At 41.3% G+C, this 17004-nt stretch overlaps 1 protein-coding gene and 1 long non-coding RNA gene across 5 annotated transcripts in view; one reads left to right on the top strand and one right to left on the bottom strand.

The window, feature by feature from the left end:
- Positions 1-629: 629 nt before the first annotated feature.
- On the bottom strand, positions 630-11144 carry tlx2 (T cell leukemia homeobox 2). 4 transcript variants are annotated; one of them, XM_078953798.1, is made up of 5 exons: positions 9745-11144; positions 4803-5006; positions 4270-4507; positions 2503-2715; positions 630-2111 (listed from the first exon to the last, which is right to left on the bottom strand). In XM_078953798.1, exons 1-5 carry the CDS (start codon positions 10259-10261, stop codon positions 2075-2077), a joined length of 1209 nt encoding a protein of 402 aa, XP_078809924.1. In that variant the 5' UTR covers positions 10262-11144; the 3' UTR covers positions 630-2074. The 4 variants fall into 4 exon arrangements, with proteins under 4 accessions (XP_078809924.1, XP_078809925.1, XP_078809926.1 ...); XM_078953799.1 differs by having other exon boundaries at positions 2535-2715; XM_078953800.1 differs by lacking the exon at positions 4803-5006.
- A 782-nt stretch (positions 11145-11926) lies between these two features.
- The window catches only part of LOC144994804 (uncharacterized), a 29336-nt gene continuing 24258 nt past the window's right edge, over positions 11927-17004 (top strand). Inside the window, exon 1 of the long non-coding RNA XR_013658448.1 lies at positions 11927-15538. This is a non-coding gene — a long non-coding RNA (uncharacterized LOC144994804). The remainder of the gene's footprint in view (positions 15539-17004) is intronic.

The raw sequence follows: 17004 nt of genomic DNA, 5'->3' as shown, positions 1-17004 counted from the left end.
CCACGCATTACCATCCCTAGAGAGGTATAAATTACCCTGGAACATGGAGGTAACAACTCAGAACTAGTCAGGGAAACTAGTCAATGACCTGAAGAGAGCTGGGACCACAGTAGGAAAAACAGGTTAGTATTAGTTAGAAACACACAAGCTTGTCATGGGTTTAAATCCTGCAGGGCTCCAAAGGTCCAACTTTGGCCCGACTAAAGTTTGTCAGAGTTGAAGACATACTTTTTTCACAAATTTTGAAGCCTTTTTTATTCATGGCAAAAGCTGATTGGAGGAGACCACATGTAGAAAATACTTCATTCATCTTATGTAATGATGTTTTTTTGGATAAAGACCATGCTGTATGGTGGCAATAAATAAAGAAGACAGACACAGAGAAAAAATCTATAAGATCCTAAAGTAAAACACAATGTAGAGTTTTGAAAACATTGAAGGGAGGAATTTTTCTCAAATGACCCAAGTCACGTCTTCAAGGCTCAAGACAGAGAGATGAAAGCAGAGAGGGGGATAGAGGAAATAGGGGTAGAGGAGGCATCACCTGGAAAGATCCCAACCAGTTGCGAAACCCTAAAAAAATTGACTTGACTGTTAAATGTTGAAAGCAAAGAAAAGTAGGTGTGGCTGTACTAGCAAACAGCTACTTTAATTCAGTTCATCAACTATGTGTGAAGACAGATTTTGAGTCTTGAGCAGGTAGATGTCAGTCAAAAGGTGTTCTATGTTTACATTAAAGTTTCCCAAACACATGGAACGGGTCTTTTTCAGATGCAGCCAGAGGAAAGAATAACAAGATGCTTGCGTTATGCCTACAGTTCAATGAAAATGAGCAATTCCCTGTCAATAGACAGGAGAAAGGCGCAGCAAAGCCGTTTCCTGTGACGTTTGTGGTGATGATGGCTCATTCAGTGCAGGAAACCTGAATGGTGTGTTTTTGTTCCTCCAGAAAGGTGGTTTTTGTTATGACTTGGGCGATAAGCACTGCATGAGGCGATAGTGAATGTTTACGACTGTCTGATGTCTAGGTGGTCACGATTCACAGAGTCAACAACGAAAGCCACAAAAAGGTATGGGAGCTCAGAAGAAAAAAGAAAAGGCTTATTGTTAAAGTACAACACCAGTCAAGTTTAATGCTAGGAGTGCTTCCACGTGAGATGTTAATAAAAATAATATTATTAGTAGTTTTCTTAGATCATAACATTTGTTGACCAAGTTCAAAGTAGATATAGGGGCGTATGATTGGATTTAAATCATTGCAGCGGATGCTTCGTGTCGGTCAGAACTGTGAATACATTTGTTTTTCCTGTCTTTCTTTTCCAGCCACTAAATAACTGTAAACCAAGGATAAAGAAAAAAAACGTTTCAAACAAATACTAGACAGCTGTATTTCAAACATTTATCTGATAAATTTACCACCTGTGCTTGGTCCTCTTCTTTCACTTTTGCACTTGCATTGTTCTTAAAGCTTACTTACCTTGCAGGAGTCGCTGTGTTTTAAAATGTGGATGTCTGATTCCTCAATAAAAACCATGCTGTGCTTCTGATACATTTGTGTAGCATTTTGGTGGAATAACCACAGGTAGATCTCAGGAGGCAAAAAGTGTTATAAGTGTTATAAGTCATAAATTGTTTTTAGAAATCAATTGAAGGTGAAGGAAATCGCCCAGTGAATATACCACGAGGGAAGAAAAAGAGAGTTTTTTTTTCATCCTTTCAAAAAAAGACAATAAAGTTTAATATAAAACACTTTTGAATGTAGCATCATGGGTGATCCATGGTTGGGATCAATCCACCAGCATCTGCACTCTGCAGTCAGGAGGAGACCCACCTTGACAGCCGACTCCAACAATACTTTCAAGTGCACACAGAAAAGGGTTGAAACATGCATTCACTACATTGTACAAAGTTAAAAGCAAAAACAAGAGTTCTTTTACTTTGCTATGACTGACAGAGAGTCTCTGCCACCTTGTAAGGGATCCAGAAGCAAATGGGGTGGGGTGGGGAGGGGGGGTGAGGTGGGGCAGTCTTGAAAGCTGGGCATGGATAGAGGTGTCTCTTTGTTGCCGGGCACTTAGGGGTTAGTGCCCTCTTCTCTTTCAGACCGACAGCTGAAGGGAGAGTGAAAACTTGGTGTAAGGCAGGATATGACTCAACAGACTTTAGATATTAAAGATAACAGTTGTAGACTTGAAACAAAACGTTGAAAGTGCAGCCTTCAAGCTGGGAGTTTTTAAGTGTTTAGCTGTCTCGGGCTACACGCATTCCCCAACCATGTTGCTGGTAGTAATCAGTTATTAGTGAAGAACAACGTCCATTTAAATGTTTAGTGAAAGTAGGCATCATTTCTTTATCAGTATATCCCCAGTTTCATGTGAAAATAAAAGGATAAATTGTCCCTTTTGGCCGGTTCAAACTCTGATAAAGGCCCTTCATTCCCAGCCTCCTTCATTTTCCCTCCCTAACTGTTTTTCGAAGTCACATTCATACACACGCACTCACACCATGGAAGCCACGGAGGTGACGGAGGTCACCTTATTGTCTTCTGCCCACGGCTGCAGGTTCTGCAGGGCGTACAGGGAGGAATTGTGCAGGCAGAGCGGGTCCGGCTGCAGTGGCTGGCTCAACGTCTTTTGGAAGGCTTCTTGTTGAAGCTGCAGCATCAAGCGGTTTGCTTGCTGCCTCTCAGCCTCCCTCTCCTCTGCAGTCTGCCTCCTGCAGAGAGAGGCAACACAAACGGAGGCAAGAGGCTAAATGATCAGTGTCATTTTATGAAGGCAAAACAGCAAATGAGCATTTAAAAATATTTTGAGGTTATTCTTACGGGTATTTTTTAAATTGTTAAGACCTAAAATATAACTTAGATTTATTTTTAAAAATAGAAATTATGAGTAGAAGCGCTTACATCAACAAGCAAAATAAAAAAGAGTCGTATCGTTACCTTAGCTCAAATTAAAACTAAAAATATTTTTTTGAAAGTGAAGCCAATGACGGGACGGGACAACACAGCACTGCAATGCAATTTAAATCTAAATTAACAATGTGCACTGAAAACTCAGTTTTTTTGGTTTGTATGTATGTGTTTTGAGGCATTTTTTTTCATAAGACCATGAGCAATAAGTTAGCATGGTTTAGACAATAATTATGAAGTTAAAGCAAATTCTGCAGATTTAAAAAAAAAATTCAGCTATGCCTGATGATTGTTTTGACAGATTCCATGCCAGATGGCAGCTTATTTCTTTTCTTTTACTCTCTCTTGCACAAGCACAAGTTACACTTCTGTTTTTTTTACAAGTTTTATTAATTACAATGATGTTTTACTGAACAACAAAAACAAATGAACAAAGAAAAACTCCAATCTCAAAACTATAGCAGAATGTATGTTTTTTCACAGAGATGTACAGAAAAGACACTTAAACCAACAACCAAATCCAAATGTCAAGAGGCCATCACAAAGATGAGCACACCTATAAAAAAACCTTTCATGCAAACCAACCTCCATCCATTAGCCACACATTATTGTTAACAACATTATTCTAATCCAATTCCCTAGTTGATTTGATCATCTTCGTGTAACTAGCCTAGTTGTCACACAGCGCCATCCCTCATGCACATCCGATCAGGTGCATGAAGCTGGGAAATGACACACTTTTTATCTAAAAAAAAATGATTAGAACTGCCTCACTGTAGTTTCTTTTTAAAGCAACAATTAACCCTAATTTAAATGCTCAGTATTTCTCACAGTTGTCAAAGCTGATCAGTTTAATCAAACCACAAAATGAAGGTTCTCTGTGTATGTGGGGTGTGTGTGGGTGTGAGGGTGTGTGTGAGAGTATGCATGTATTCTGTGTGTGGACTTGGCATTCAATTGCTTCTATGAGTCTCCAGTATTGCTTCGGGCAGCAGGTTTCTAAAAGGCCTTTCCAGGAGGCTATGGGGTAATTGTGCTTGGTCCAGTCAACCAACCTCAACTGGCAGCACAGCTAAGCAAAATAAAACAGGTGTTGTGTTGCACTGCTCCCTAAATGCTGATACCTGATGCGTTTTCATCTGCATTTAAAAGAAGATGTCAGTAGACCGTGTGGAGATTAATGTAAAACAGATGCATTCATAGTTTTCATTTAGGGCAGAAGAAAAAAGCATTTTGGCTTCATGAAGGCAACATTTTCTTTCTTTGGCTTCAGGAAGTCATGTTGGTTTGAACACAACTGAGTTATGACATGTAGTGGAGAAATTTGAGAGTGAATGTACAACCGGCTGCCGTCTTACCGCCATTTTGTCCGCCTGTTCTGAAACCAAGTCTTAACTTGTGCATCCGTCATCTTCAGAGCCTTTGCCAAGGTCGCCCGCTCAGCTGATGCCAAATATTTCTGCCGATGAAAACGTTTTTCCAGCTCGCAAATCTGCACCCGGCTGAAGGAGGTGCGAGGCTTTTTTCTTTTGGGTGGTGTACGATTCTGGTACGGATGGCCAATCCGACGAGTCACAGAGAAAGGTGAGAGGGCAGCTAAAAACAGAGGAAAGGTGTGAAACTTCTTTAAACTTTATGATATTAACTTACAAGAACAAACATAAGCTATCAGGAAAGAATTGGAAATTCCCAACTCATACACTTTAGGGAGTGGAACAGCACACCAATTTATGCAGGAGAAACCAGAAGAAAAAGTGTGATATGTTGAAATGTTTTTGTCGCAAAAGAAAACGTAAAAAGTCGATGCAAATGCAGGGGGTTCAAAGTTAAGGGTGACAATGGGATGCTCCCAAGAATCAGTTAACAGATATAGGAACGTGTGGGGACTCACCTGGGCAAGCCCCCTTCGAAAAAGGGTATTCTGCCAGAAGGCCATTGCTGTCTCGCAGGTGAGTTAGCTCAGGATAATAACATTTGGCTAATGTCTCCACCGTGCTCCAGACAGGGACCCTGCCGATGTCTCCCTTAGGGAGGGGACAGAGAGCCTCTGGCCCTGATGTGGCCTCCCCAGCTCGGGTCTCTTCTGCCTGCTCCCCTAAAGGAAAGGGAGACACAGTAAGGTCCCACATCTGGAGCACAGCAGCAGCTGCAGCCGGGCTGGCACCGATGCACAACAGCTAATCACATGAAGAAGGCCTAGATTATGAACAGAGTCCACTTTAATGTCATTTGATTTGATGCTAGACCCACATTGTGATTGGGATTGTTTTTGGGAAAAAAGACAATAAACATGAGCCATTCAAAGAAATCACAAGATAGAGTTATAGTGGCAAATCAACCGGCCTATAAGACAGTAAAGCCATCGCCATCGCGTTTTTTTTAAAGTGCTCTTCTTCTTTCTGCATCTCGGTGCTGCATCTGTAGTTTATATGTGGTATTAATACCAACATATCCTTATAAAATATCAGTGAATCCTGTCTATTTTGTCAGCCGGGGTAAACAGAAGATCAATAACTGTAATGAGATCGTTTGCCACAGATCTAATCCTCTGCCACGTTGTCTGAGAAAGAGTAAGAAAAGACAATATTCATTGGGTCTTCCTCACTCTCTGAATCAGCATGTTGTTTTTCCTGCTGTCATACAGGGTGTTCATTTGTTTTTGTTTTGTCAAAAAAGCTCACCAGGAGCTGAAATGAATATGGAAACCCCAGCACGGGTGTCCCCCTCTAGGCTACCAGCTGCTGCTCTCAGAGTTCAACAAACTGGAAATTCATTTGCTGAACACACGATGACACTTTGGATGGAAAATGGAACATGAAGCCATTATGTGCTCCTGCAGTCCCTTCATGGGAGCCGGCAGTGTCCCCTGATGGTGCTGAAGTCGGGCTGCAAATTGAGGCCATTACATGCGTTGATGATTGTAAAGTACACATGAGTAGCTGGATCCTGCCATTATGACAAAGGTCACATAAAGTTTACATTACCAATGTCTAAATCTGCAGAATTGAATTTGGTTTCTGACCAAAAAAAAAAAAAACTGGCTGATTTTATTGGTTGATGCAAGAAATTCACAACAAAAACAACCTTTCAGGCTTTTTTTTACAGCCTATTCATGTAATATTCAGTCTTAAATGACAATACCCTTGACTCTCATTATGAAATGCAGTTCTATGCAATGTCTTTTTCTGGGTACCCTGTATGAGTTAATGTAAGTCGTGAGCTACTGCTCGGCCTTTTACAGGTAAAGACATGAGCCCAAACAGTCCTGCTATTGGGAGCATCAGTATAGGTCTGGCCAAACAATGGAGCCTTAGAGGGCTGCTATTCTGAGCCAACTGTGGGGGACTTATGAGCCAGACTTACACAAGCACATTAGGAGTCAACCCAGCCACAGAGGGATCTTCAGGAGATGCAAACTGCAGGGAAACAGCAGATAAACGGGTAGCATGTTGACTGCCCCAGAAGTGGTCAAACCAGAACAACTAGACAACAGTGAAACTTCTAAAAATGTAAAAGGTACTCAATTTAGGAAAATTGAATCAATATTTCCACAGCTGAAGCTCACGTACATTTCTTTTGTCTCAAAATGTATTTAAAAAAAATAATTTTACAGATTTGTAATAGTTTACTGTTAGTGCTGAAAGGTTTCGGGTCTATGCAATTATAATGGTATTAATAATAATAATAATAATAATAACAACATAAGGCAAAACACAAAAATGTATCATACGTGGTATAGAATCGAACAGCATAGATTTAACTAGATTTAGATTTAATTGAAGTTATTTTGGAATTACTTTTCACAATGTGGTTGGAACGAGGAAAAATGTCTGCGCCCTCTTAGGATTCTATGATCCACACAGCCTTGCAGGTTCTGAGAGGTTCGACATCATTCCAGATGCGTCAGAGGAAAATGATTTTCTCCAGCCGCTGATGTTTTCCTCAGAGGCCAAAAGAAGAATCGGAGCATTCACAATACTAAAATTTTTACTCCTCATTTTTTATAAAAATAAAAAAAAGCTTAAGAAGGGAACAAGAATGAAAAAACAAACATTCAGAATTTGACTTCGTCCTCATCAAATGAAAAAGGAAACAGGAGAACATACTAAATCTGCTGCCCTGGTAATACAATTTAGCATAGGCATTATCGAAAAATAAAATGCCACCATGGAGAATCTGTTTCCCATAATAAAACCACTTATACTCAATAACACTTCTAGGTGACAGCGCCTCGCTTCCCCACTGCGGATATTACCTTTGCGGCAATCTAATAAATACATCCGCGCAGGATTCTAAAGGGGGATATTGAAATATAAGGCCAACATACATTGCTATTTATTACACTACACGGGACAGAAGCAAAGAGCGTATTTTGTGCTCAATCGTCTGTTTTTTTTCCTTCTTTCTTTTTCTACAGACCGAGGAAACAGATCTGCGGGAAAAAGACGCTCCGCCTCGCTGCCTTTGACTCCCACAGAGAGAGATGCGTCATCCCGCTTCTAGTGCCGCCGCGGCTGAAGCGCTGCAGGATAATGACGGGCTTTATTGTTCAAATGCATCAACATTATGTTTCGTCATTAATATCAACGTGCGATCAGTGTGATCCCTGTGGTTGTTCTAACATCTGCTCCTATGAGGGGATTTATCGGCCGGGCTCACCTGCAGCTTCCTGTTACATAAATCCAACTCACATTTCTGGATCACTGCTCTGTTACATTCGTCACCATGATGACGAGATTGACGGTCTTAGCAATGCAGCCTATTTACTTAGAAAGGCAAAAAACAAAAACAATTTTAAAAGAAAAAGACATAGTTATTCATTTTATTGTAGTAGCCTAGAGAAAAAACAGCAATTCAGACAATTGTTCTTAGAATGGATTATTGGACGGCCAAATAACACAAATAACAAAACCATTATTATTATAATTATAATTATTATTATTAGTATTGTTATTATAGTTGGTGTCGTCATTTTGAATTTGCATCAAAGCATTATTCCGTCGTGGTATCAGTTAAAGTTCGGTGTTAAAAAACGCCACCAAAGCGTGAAAACCTCATTTCATCTCGCAAACATCATCAACATTCTCGCATTTTCTCGTCGATGCTTTCCTTTGAACGCAGACTGATCCTCTTTCTCAGCTGTTTCCTCCGATAAAACTGTGGAGCAGACATCAGCTGATTCCTAAGCTTTTATTGAGTGGGCGAAGCTGAACAATATGCCCTTTTGAGTTGGTAAAAATATTATTTCGGGGGCAAAAAAATTGATATATATATATATGGCGTCTTTTTCCCTTCTTGAAAATGCAGAGCCTCGTTGGGTATTTGGATTTTCTCGCGCCTGGTTCTCTCCTGAGCGACAGTCTCTGGACTCTCGGCCGCTGAGGAGTGCAGCCTGGCGGCTGTGAGCGCGTGAAGGACCGCGTGGACCTGCTGATCAATACGAAGATATAAACTGCCAAATAATTACAGCGACACAAAGTTGAAAGAAATGAAACGAGAGGCCCTCAGTGACCATGAGTACAATTGATAAGTTCATTTACACAGTATCTTTTTGCAGATGACATATCGCTCCCTATATTGAATAATTAATCAGGTTGAGAGGACTGAAATATTAATATTTGATGCCAGGAGAAAATGGAAGAGCGCGTGCACCTACATATCACCGTCTTTGCTATAAACAATAAAATATGCCTTTCTTTTAAAACAAAAGACTGCTTACAATATTTTTATCAAAGCAAGTTTTTGTTGTATACTTCTTAATAATTTATTACTAAAGATTTATTTGGCATAAAATCTTTTTATTTTCCATGTCCAAAACCAAATGTGTGGGAAGACGCTGTTACATTTAGTGATAAAAATGCTATATTTTGATAAAGAATTTTGTGCACATTTTTCATGCAACTTGATTATTTTCAGAATACATTTCATTGTATTTATTTGTTTAGGTAAAATGTTTTAGCGTAGCTGTTGGTTATTCTTGCCCATTCAAGACTTTAATTTCTCTCAATGTACAGACCGAGGAAACAGATCTGCGGGAAAAGACGCTCCGCCTCGCTGCCTTTGACTCCCACAGAAAGAAATGCCGTCATCCCGCTTATTGCTGCCGTGGTGCTGCTGCATTCATTAGACACAAATTATTTTTTAAATTGAAAAAACCGCACATAATAATTGCCGAATTGTGAAAAATAAAAAATAAAAAAATCTGAAAACCATCCTTAGCCCCGCAGCAGAAGTTTATGACAAGAGAAACAAAAATAACCAGCAAAGAAAATGGCGTTAAAAGCTATTATTATTATTACTACTACTACATACTGTATTGCTATTATTAGTAGTAGTAGTATTATATTAATAATAATACATTAAAATATTAACGCATTCCATTTGCTAGATATTTTTTTCTCTTGTCAAAAATCCCTAAATACTCATTATTGTTATTATCAATATTAATGTTGTTTTTTATTATCATTTAGTGATTCTGTCCTGTGATTTATTTCTTTCCAGAATCAGCTGGCTCGTAAGTTTCAATGATTTGGTGGAAAACCCGAACAGAACCGTGAGAAAACCGAGACACTGCATCGCTGGTCCGATCCAGACTCATCCGCGTGTTTTAAGTCATTCACCAAACCGCCCTTTGAGCAGATTGAAATAGTGCGCGCGCAGAGATTCCCTTTGAATTAGCGCCTTCAGGCCCTAAATGCGGTGACAAACAGTAAAAAGTCGGGCGCTCTGGTCCAGTCCTGCTGGAGACGCACTTTTCTCAGAGCGCAGGGAAACGTGCGCCACTGGATTGCTGCTTTATGTCGTCTCGCTTTCAGCAGGAGGAAATCTTTTACCTGTCAGTCTGTCTTTGGCGAACCTTCTGCTGCTCTCCATCCACGGAAAGGTGAAGTTCGCCGCGTTTCCCATCCCCATCCCGGCCACTGAAGGGATGCTGGAGCCGATCCCCGCTGGATGAGTCGGAGGGGGCGGGTGAGGGGCTGCGGCGGCGGGCGCTGGAGGAGGGGGCATGGGTCTATGCGCGGGAACCCGAATAACCCCACCTGCACCTCCGGAGTTGACGTTCACGTTCATATTCATGTTCATACTAACGTTCATGTTCATGTTGACGTTATAGGAGCCGGCCAGCCCGGCTGCGGCCGCCATGGAGCAGGCCGGGTTGTAGACGCTGTTGTAGCCGTTAGAGTAGACGTTAGAGGCCAGGGCGTAATCCGGGTCAGCGGTCCGGTTGGGAAGCATGCAGCCGCTGGACTGGTCCGAGCTGTTCAGGATCTGGTCGATGCCGAAACTTATGGGCTCATGCTGCTGCTGCTGGTGGGTCTGGTTCACCTCCTCGATCCCAGTGTGCTCCATCGTTTGCTTCTGCGTTTCCTCGGTGTTCTGCGGAAGGTTCTGCTAGACTTTTGGCATGTAGTGGTTTACGCCGAGGGAAAGTAAATGTTTGTTTGGATGATGCAGAACCGGGCCGGTATGTCACCTTCAGGCATTGACACAATCCAATAACGTGTCCAGCGCTTTCCAAAAGTGTGCCATCATTTTGGCCTGGAATCGAGTATTTCCTAAAATATGAGCCTCTTGGACGCAGTAGGAGAAAAGCCTAGCCTGACCATCTTTAATAGAGGTTTGGATCCAACCCGATCAAACAAAAAGAACCTTTTGAGGAAGAGAAACAAGTGGCAGCTCCAAAGGGATCTCCTGAGAAGTCTGCTTAGACATTCAAATCCTTTCTGAGGGAGGAGGCAGCGCTCTGGGTGCGCTTTGTTCGCCTACTGTGACACAGACAGTCCACGCGCAGGGGACACGTCAAGACAACCCGGCTATCAAAACAGGGCGGGAAATTAAAAACACGAAATAAACGGACTAAAACGGAAACCGAGCGCTGACCTCGCTGGCGTGGACATGTATTAGACTGGAGCTCCAAAGCGAGATTTGCTGAGCGGTGAAGCGCGGTTCAGCAGGTGAGACTCCCCTCTGCGTAAAAGCTGCCATTCGGTACTCCGGCACTCCTCCCTTTCCCCATCTCCCTCCTCCTCAGCAGGCCAGTTGCTTTGCTCAGCTGTCTTAAAGAGGCCGCAGCCTTCTTCACCTCCTGCAGTTTCTCTCCTTCCGAAACGCAAAGGTGTCCAAACATTCCTTCTTAGATTCAGAATGAAGGACAGAATGTTTCCGTTTGTGCATGTCTCATTGTTTAAAAAGAATACTTTTAACGGAACACATAGATGAACCACGGAGCAACGAGACATATTCGTGAAGGAATTCAGTTGACGAGCAAAAAAAGTTTACTTTTTTCTACTTGAGAACTCAGAAGAATACTTCAGAAAAACACGTGTCTGCTCTTGTTCGCCTCTGCATTTCACAACATATTTACACCCAGATGGATCCACGGAACTCCTCCAGGAACCCTCCAAGGACGCACCGATTTCTGCAAGTCTATCGTTCCAGCTTGAGAGCAGATGGTTGCAGAAATAAAACCAAAAGAAGAAGAAGAATGGGCTCTAGGAAAAAAGGTTTGCTCAGCAGGATGCAAAAACTGCGAGGAACCTCAACGGGGGCGCATAACCAACGCAGCCGCAAAACCACGGTTACTGACGGCAGGGGAGCGCGACAGGTCCAGGAGGATGGCCCTGGATGGATGGATGGATGGATGGATGGATGGATGGATGGATGGATGGATGGATGGATGGATGGATGGATGGATGGATGGATAGATAGATAGATAGATAGATAGATAGATAGATAGATAGATAGATAGATAGATAGATAGATAGATAGATAGGGCAGAGACGCGCGCGTGCTTTCTTAATATTAAAGCTCCTCCTTGCTGCTTTGCCCAAAGGCATTGTCTATGGTTGCCGGCTGTGCGTGATGAATCGTTATCTCCAGGCGATGCTGCTCGCCTGGGTAATAAAGTACCAGCAAAGCGGAGACAAAAGGAATTTGTCACAGTTGCTCCCCGGTAAGCTATATTAGTGACCTCCCGGCCCCTTTAGCTTTCATTTGTTGGGGACCGGTGCGCGGGGTAAAGGTGGGGGTGGGGTGGGACAAAGTTTCGCGACGGGTAAAAAACAAGTCTTAAAGTCCACCAACTGACTCCATATTTTTGTCCATTCTAAAATTATTTTTCTTATTACAACAAACTCTGTAAAAGTTTGTTACGTTACACTGTAAATGTAACTAAGAAGTAAAGTTGATTTCATTTGGAGCATTTTTTCTTATAATTGAAATGTAGTATTTGTGCAAAAGACAATGCCTTCTTATGCGCTTCCAGCTGATGTAGCTGCAGAACACTTTATTCAGAAAATAAAATGGTAGAAAATAATGTGTTTCTATGTTTCTTGCAAAATTATTTTATTTTTGTGAGAGTAATAAAGATAGGCAGCATAGAGTCCATCAATACGTTTGAATACCAACTCGGTAGGCACAATACAGAGGAAACAAACTAAACCATCTCCACAGCAGTGACAACGAGAGACCTTCCGTCTGACAGGTACTCTTAGAAAACAGCTGCACTGAGGGGGGGCACAGCTGCCTGCCACAACAAACACGCACTGACACCAAACCAGTGGTAGATTTTTTCTTCAGGGTATAAAATTCTTCAAATTCCAGAAAATTCAGAGGAAATGTCAAATAGATCTTAAGTATTTTCCACTATCAGACTAAATTAATGAAAAAATAAACAAGACTTTTGAAGCATCGAAAAAGTCTTCACCTGAAGATGTCAATGACAGAACCTGCAGTCATGGTTTAATAACAATTTTCAACTAAATTCGTTGAAATTTGCTCAGGTTTTTGTTTCTCCCTCCAGTTTATCAAAATGCAGTTTCATGTACGCCTCACAAAAACCACATAAAATGACATTCTGTCTAAACTGTAGTTTATTTTAAAATATTTTTTATGTCTATGTAAGATATAATCACAGCATGTTTGATCAATTTTGGACAAAAAGAACAGCATTATATTCATGTTTATTCATGTTTCTAGGTTCGCACAAAAACGTGAAGTTATATTTGCTTTTTTTGTCTTACTCAAAAATGTAGCTGTAACAAAAATGTCTTATTTCTTTTTGGGAAATTAATTTTTTTCATTTAAGTTGTGTTTGTTGGAGACCTCACCTTAATGCTGGTTCTTTTAGGTTAGTATTTGCATTTAACTTGACTTTAAGTTTTTCAAAAGTGAATAAAGTCTGAAATCAAATGTGTCCTTTAATCTGGAGATTATTAGAAAGCAGCGGTTTATGAAGATGATTTGGACCAAACTCTGGAATCTCTGACTTTAATTGCTTTGTTCTCCAAATAAACGGTTTTCCTGATTTCATCATGAATACTTGCAGACTGTTAGAATAGTTGTTTGCTTGTTGTGTTTCATGACAGTTAAGAGCAGCATAGCAAGAGACACCGTCAAATTAACGCAATGCATCATGGGAGATGTGGTGAAAGCAGTGATGCTGATGCTGAACAAACTTACGTCTTCATTATTTAATTCACTTTTTAGACGGTCTAATACCGGATCCCGCGGGAAGGCCACTAGCGGGACACGGATGACCCGTACGGCTCCCTTTCAGCACGCGTGCCGCGGGTTGCCCCCCACTATCTTTCCTTTCCGCCCTTCATCATCTATCCGTTCACATCACATTGAACACTATTCTTACATCAAATTTGCAAATTCGCGTCCTTCACTTTTGTTTTAACCAGCGTCAAAGTCGCTGCTGGATGTTTGTCCAAAAGTGTGTTTAGAAACCTGCCGCGAGTGGGAGGAGCTGTCGTCAAAAGTTTTTCTCCCCCTTCATATGAAAGACACAGAAGATGTTGAGAGATCCGGTGCATTTATTTCAAAGAGTTCCACAAAAATGTTTGCAAACTATTCAGTGGGCATGGGCCTTTTTGGATGGACACACTTGATAGTCTGGTGATGGTAACGGTGTTTAGGTCACGGCACACCTGACCATCTGTCACGGCACACGGCGCAGTTGAAAAACACTGCGTTAGATGAATTTCAGAGCAAAGAGTCAAAAGAACAGATTTAGGAGATGACACATATTCTGAAACCTCTGGATCCAAAAAGTGCCTTTTCTGTCAGCCATTCTTCTGGTTTCTTTATAAATTAAGGAGAACACATTTCCCTTTTGATCTGTAACAAATGATTCCTTCATGATAGAAAAAGAGATCGATCATCTGTGAATTTGAAAAGCATCGCTCGAGGCTATTGTCCGGCCAATTATGTACATTTTATCTATTAAATATTATTCAGATATCAAAGTCCAACAGCAAAGCAGAAGTGCTGCTTTGGTAGACACTTGTTTTATACAAGAGTGTGGCGGTCTGAATTTCGTTCAATTCATATTTCATTAGACTCAAATGAAATAATTCCAAAAGGGCAGCACTAAAACATTATGCTGTTCCCACAGGAAAGTGATAATTGCAAAGAGTTTCCACGTTTACACTGATTAGAATTTGACATTGAGGGCCGCAGATTGGTAAGCTTAAATAGCTTTCGTAGTTTTATTGATTGATTTTATCCACCGGTGCTGTTTTCTCTTATTGGGATTGAAAAATGGGTTATCTGTTGCAAAAATAATGTTTGTCAAAAAATGGAAACCTCCTCGCTTAAATCCAAGTACAAAAGCTAAAATCTGCAGCATCTTCAGTGTTTTACTTTCCTCCAGATTCTCTTTTTTTATGTCGGCACACGAAGAGATCACAGATTCCTTCGATTTTCATTCTAAAGCGGATTTAAAGGAAGTATTTCCCTGTTGTTTTTATTGTCTCGACATTAAGTCATTTGGAGCCAAAGTGTAAAATATTAGCTTCTACATTTTGTTTAGAAGTTTCAACTCTTTACCCGTTTGATGTGCAAAGTTCATTTTTTGTATTTTTAAAAAGTGCAGGTAGGCACAATGCAAATGTCCTGCCCGTTGTTCAGATTGGATTTTGTTGTATTTCCTAAATGCTTGGTGAAGCGTCCTTAAACTTTTTAGCTTCTTTTCAGCAACGGAGCAGAGAGATTCGTGAGTTTTTACGCTCAAACTGCAGGTTTTATTCTAAGACTTTGACTTGTTTTCATCTGCGCGAAGCTGCAGCCGCGTGCACGAAGCCTACCGCGGCTTTCAGCACAGGTTACCTTGTCCCGCCGTAAAGGGGGAGGGGGACTAGATCAGGACACATTTGTTTTTCATTTACTTGGTGTGAATGGCAACAGCACCACTGCCTGAAGATCAATATTTCCATTTAAAGTATGTGTAAAGAGAAAAACGCGCGCGCGCGCAGCATCCTCTGGAATGAGTGTGAAGCAGCTAATTGTAGGTGTTGCAGGGCATGAAGCCGTTCAGCTGTGATTAACCACAAACAGCTTGGAGTGGATGAAGAGCCTGCAGCAGGTCCGACAGCTCCCTGCAGCCCCGAAGAGCGGGGACGCGCCGCGCAACGCTTTTTATTGAGAGGCTAGAATTACATTATTCTGCGTTTGAAGGCTTCAGTCCTTGACTCTCCAACTCCCTGAGGGAAAACCTGGCGCCTCCTGTCCGCATCTGAAGACTGGAAACTGGACCAAACAGAGAGGAGGAGGAGGGAGGAGGTGGAAGAAGTAAAAAGAGTGGAATAAAATGAAGGATGGAGAAAGGCTGCGTTAACACAGGTTCATTCCGTATTTTTATTATTATTGTTATTATAGTTGTTGTCGTCATTTTGAATTTGCATCAAATCATTATTCTGTCGTGGTATCAGTTAAAGTTCGGTGTTAAAAACGCCACCAAAGCGTGAAAACATCATTTCATTCGTTTACGGCAACATTGTCGCATTTTCTCGTCGATGCTTTCCTTTGAACGCAGACTGATCCTCTTTCTCAGCTGTTTCCTCCGATAAAACTGTGGAGCAGAAAACACTATTTTCATCGGTCTCGTTTCTTCATTTCTCAATTTATTTGTCTTTTATCAATCCTTGTTTTTTTTTTTATTAGCATTAACACTATTTTCTATGAGAACTGTAAAGGTCAATATCGTCCGAAAAAACAGTTTAGGTTACAGAAAAGGGAAACTTGAAAGAAAAAGGCCAAACTTTAATATTTAAAACGAATTAGCCAATTTTTAGGGCCCGAGCACGGAGTGCAAGGACCCTATTGTATCTGTAAGAGTTATTATTATTATTATTATTATTATTATTATTCTTTTTCTTCCGACGGAAGAATCGCCTTTTTGAGGCCTTTAACATACCCCAAAACTCACCAAATTTGGCACACACCTCAGGAGTCGCGAAAAATTTCGTATTTTACAGGAGATTGGCATGGGCGCACAAAAATGGCTCGACAGCGCCACCTACAGTGACATTTGTCCCGAGCCCCCGCATATGCTTTAACATACAAGCTTGATTTTTTCAGGACATGTTCATCAGATGGAAACCTACAAAAAAGTCTCTTGGTACCAAGCTGTCAGTCGCACAGGAAGTCTGCTATATTGGTGTCAATATGTCATTTTTGCTCTATTTTGGACATTTGTAGGCCTCCTTCTAGAACGAACTCCTCCTAGAGATTTGTGAATAATTACTCCAAACTTTGGTTTTGTAAACTAAACACATGTCCGATGTTAAATTGCGAAGCTTTTAAGTTTTTACGGATGTTTGTGACCGTGGCGGCGCGTCGGATTTCAAGGTCATTTCGAAAACACGCCATGAAAAGACAAATGGCCATTACTCAGCCATGCATAATCCAATCTGATCCAAAATTGATATGCATGATTGTAGTCTGACTCTGAACACATCTGCAGTGAAAGAATCTGGAAAAAGTGTAGCGCCACCTGCTGGCAAAAGGAAATGACATGTTTGACTTGGAGCATCACTGCTCCAAGTAGGATGAGCCGACACACTTGAAAATGACGTCCACCTGTTGAAAAGCCATTGAAGTTTACTCTCATAAAAAACCATAACTTTCAACGCAGGGGTGTGGTCGTGACAGAGCGGCTAAGTTGGGCGTCTCGCCGTGCACAGAAGAGTTGCTCTCACGTGCACATTCCTTGTCTAATCTCACTGAAATTCGATGGAGGTGATGAGGCTTCCATTTTGAACCAATGGATATGACAATCTTGGACGAGCTCTATAGCGCCACCTAGT

This window comes from Oryzias latipes, chromosome 10 (assembly GCF_053564925.1).
Source record: "Oryzias latipes strain Hd-rR chromosome 10, Olatipes_Hd-rR_3.1".
In the NCBI taxonomy this organism is placed as follows: Eukaryota; Metazoa; Chordata; class Actinopteri; order Beloniformes; family Adrianichthyidae; genus Oryzias; species Oryzias latipes.
Note: the sequence above shows the minus strand (reverse complement) of the source record. Positions and strands in the feature narration are given on the sequence as shown.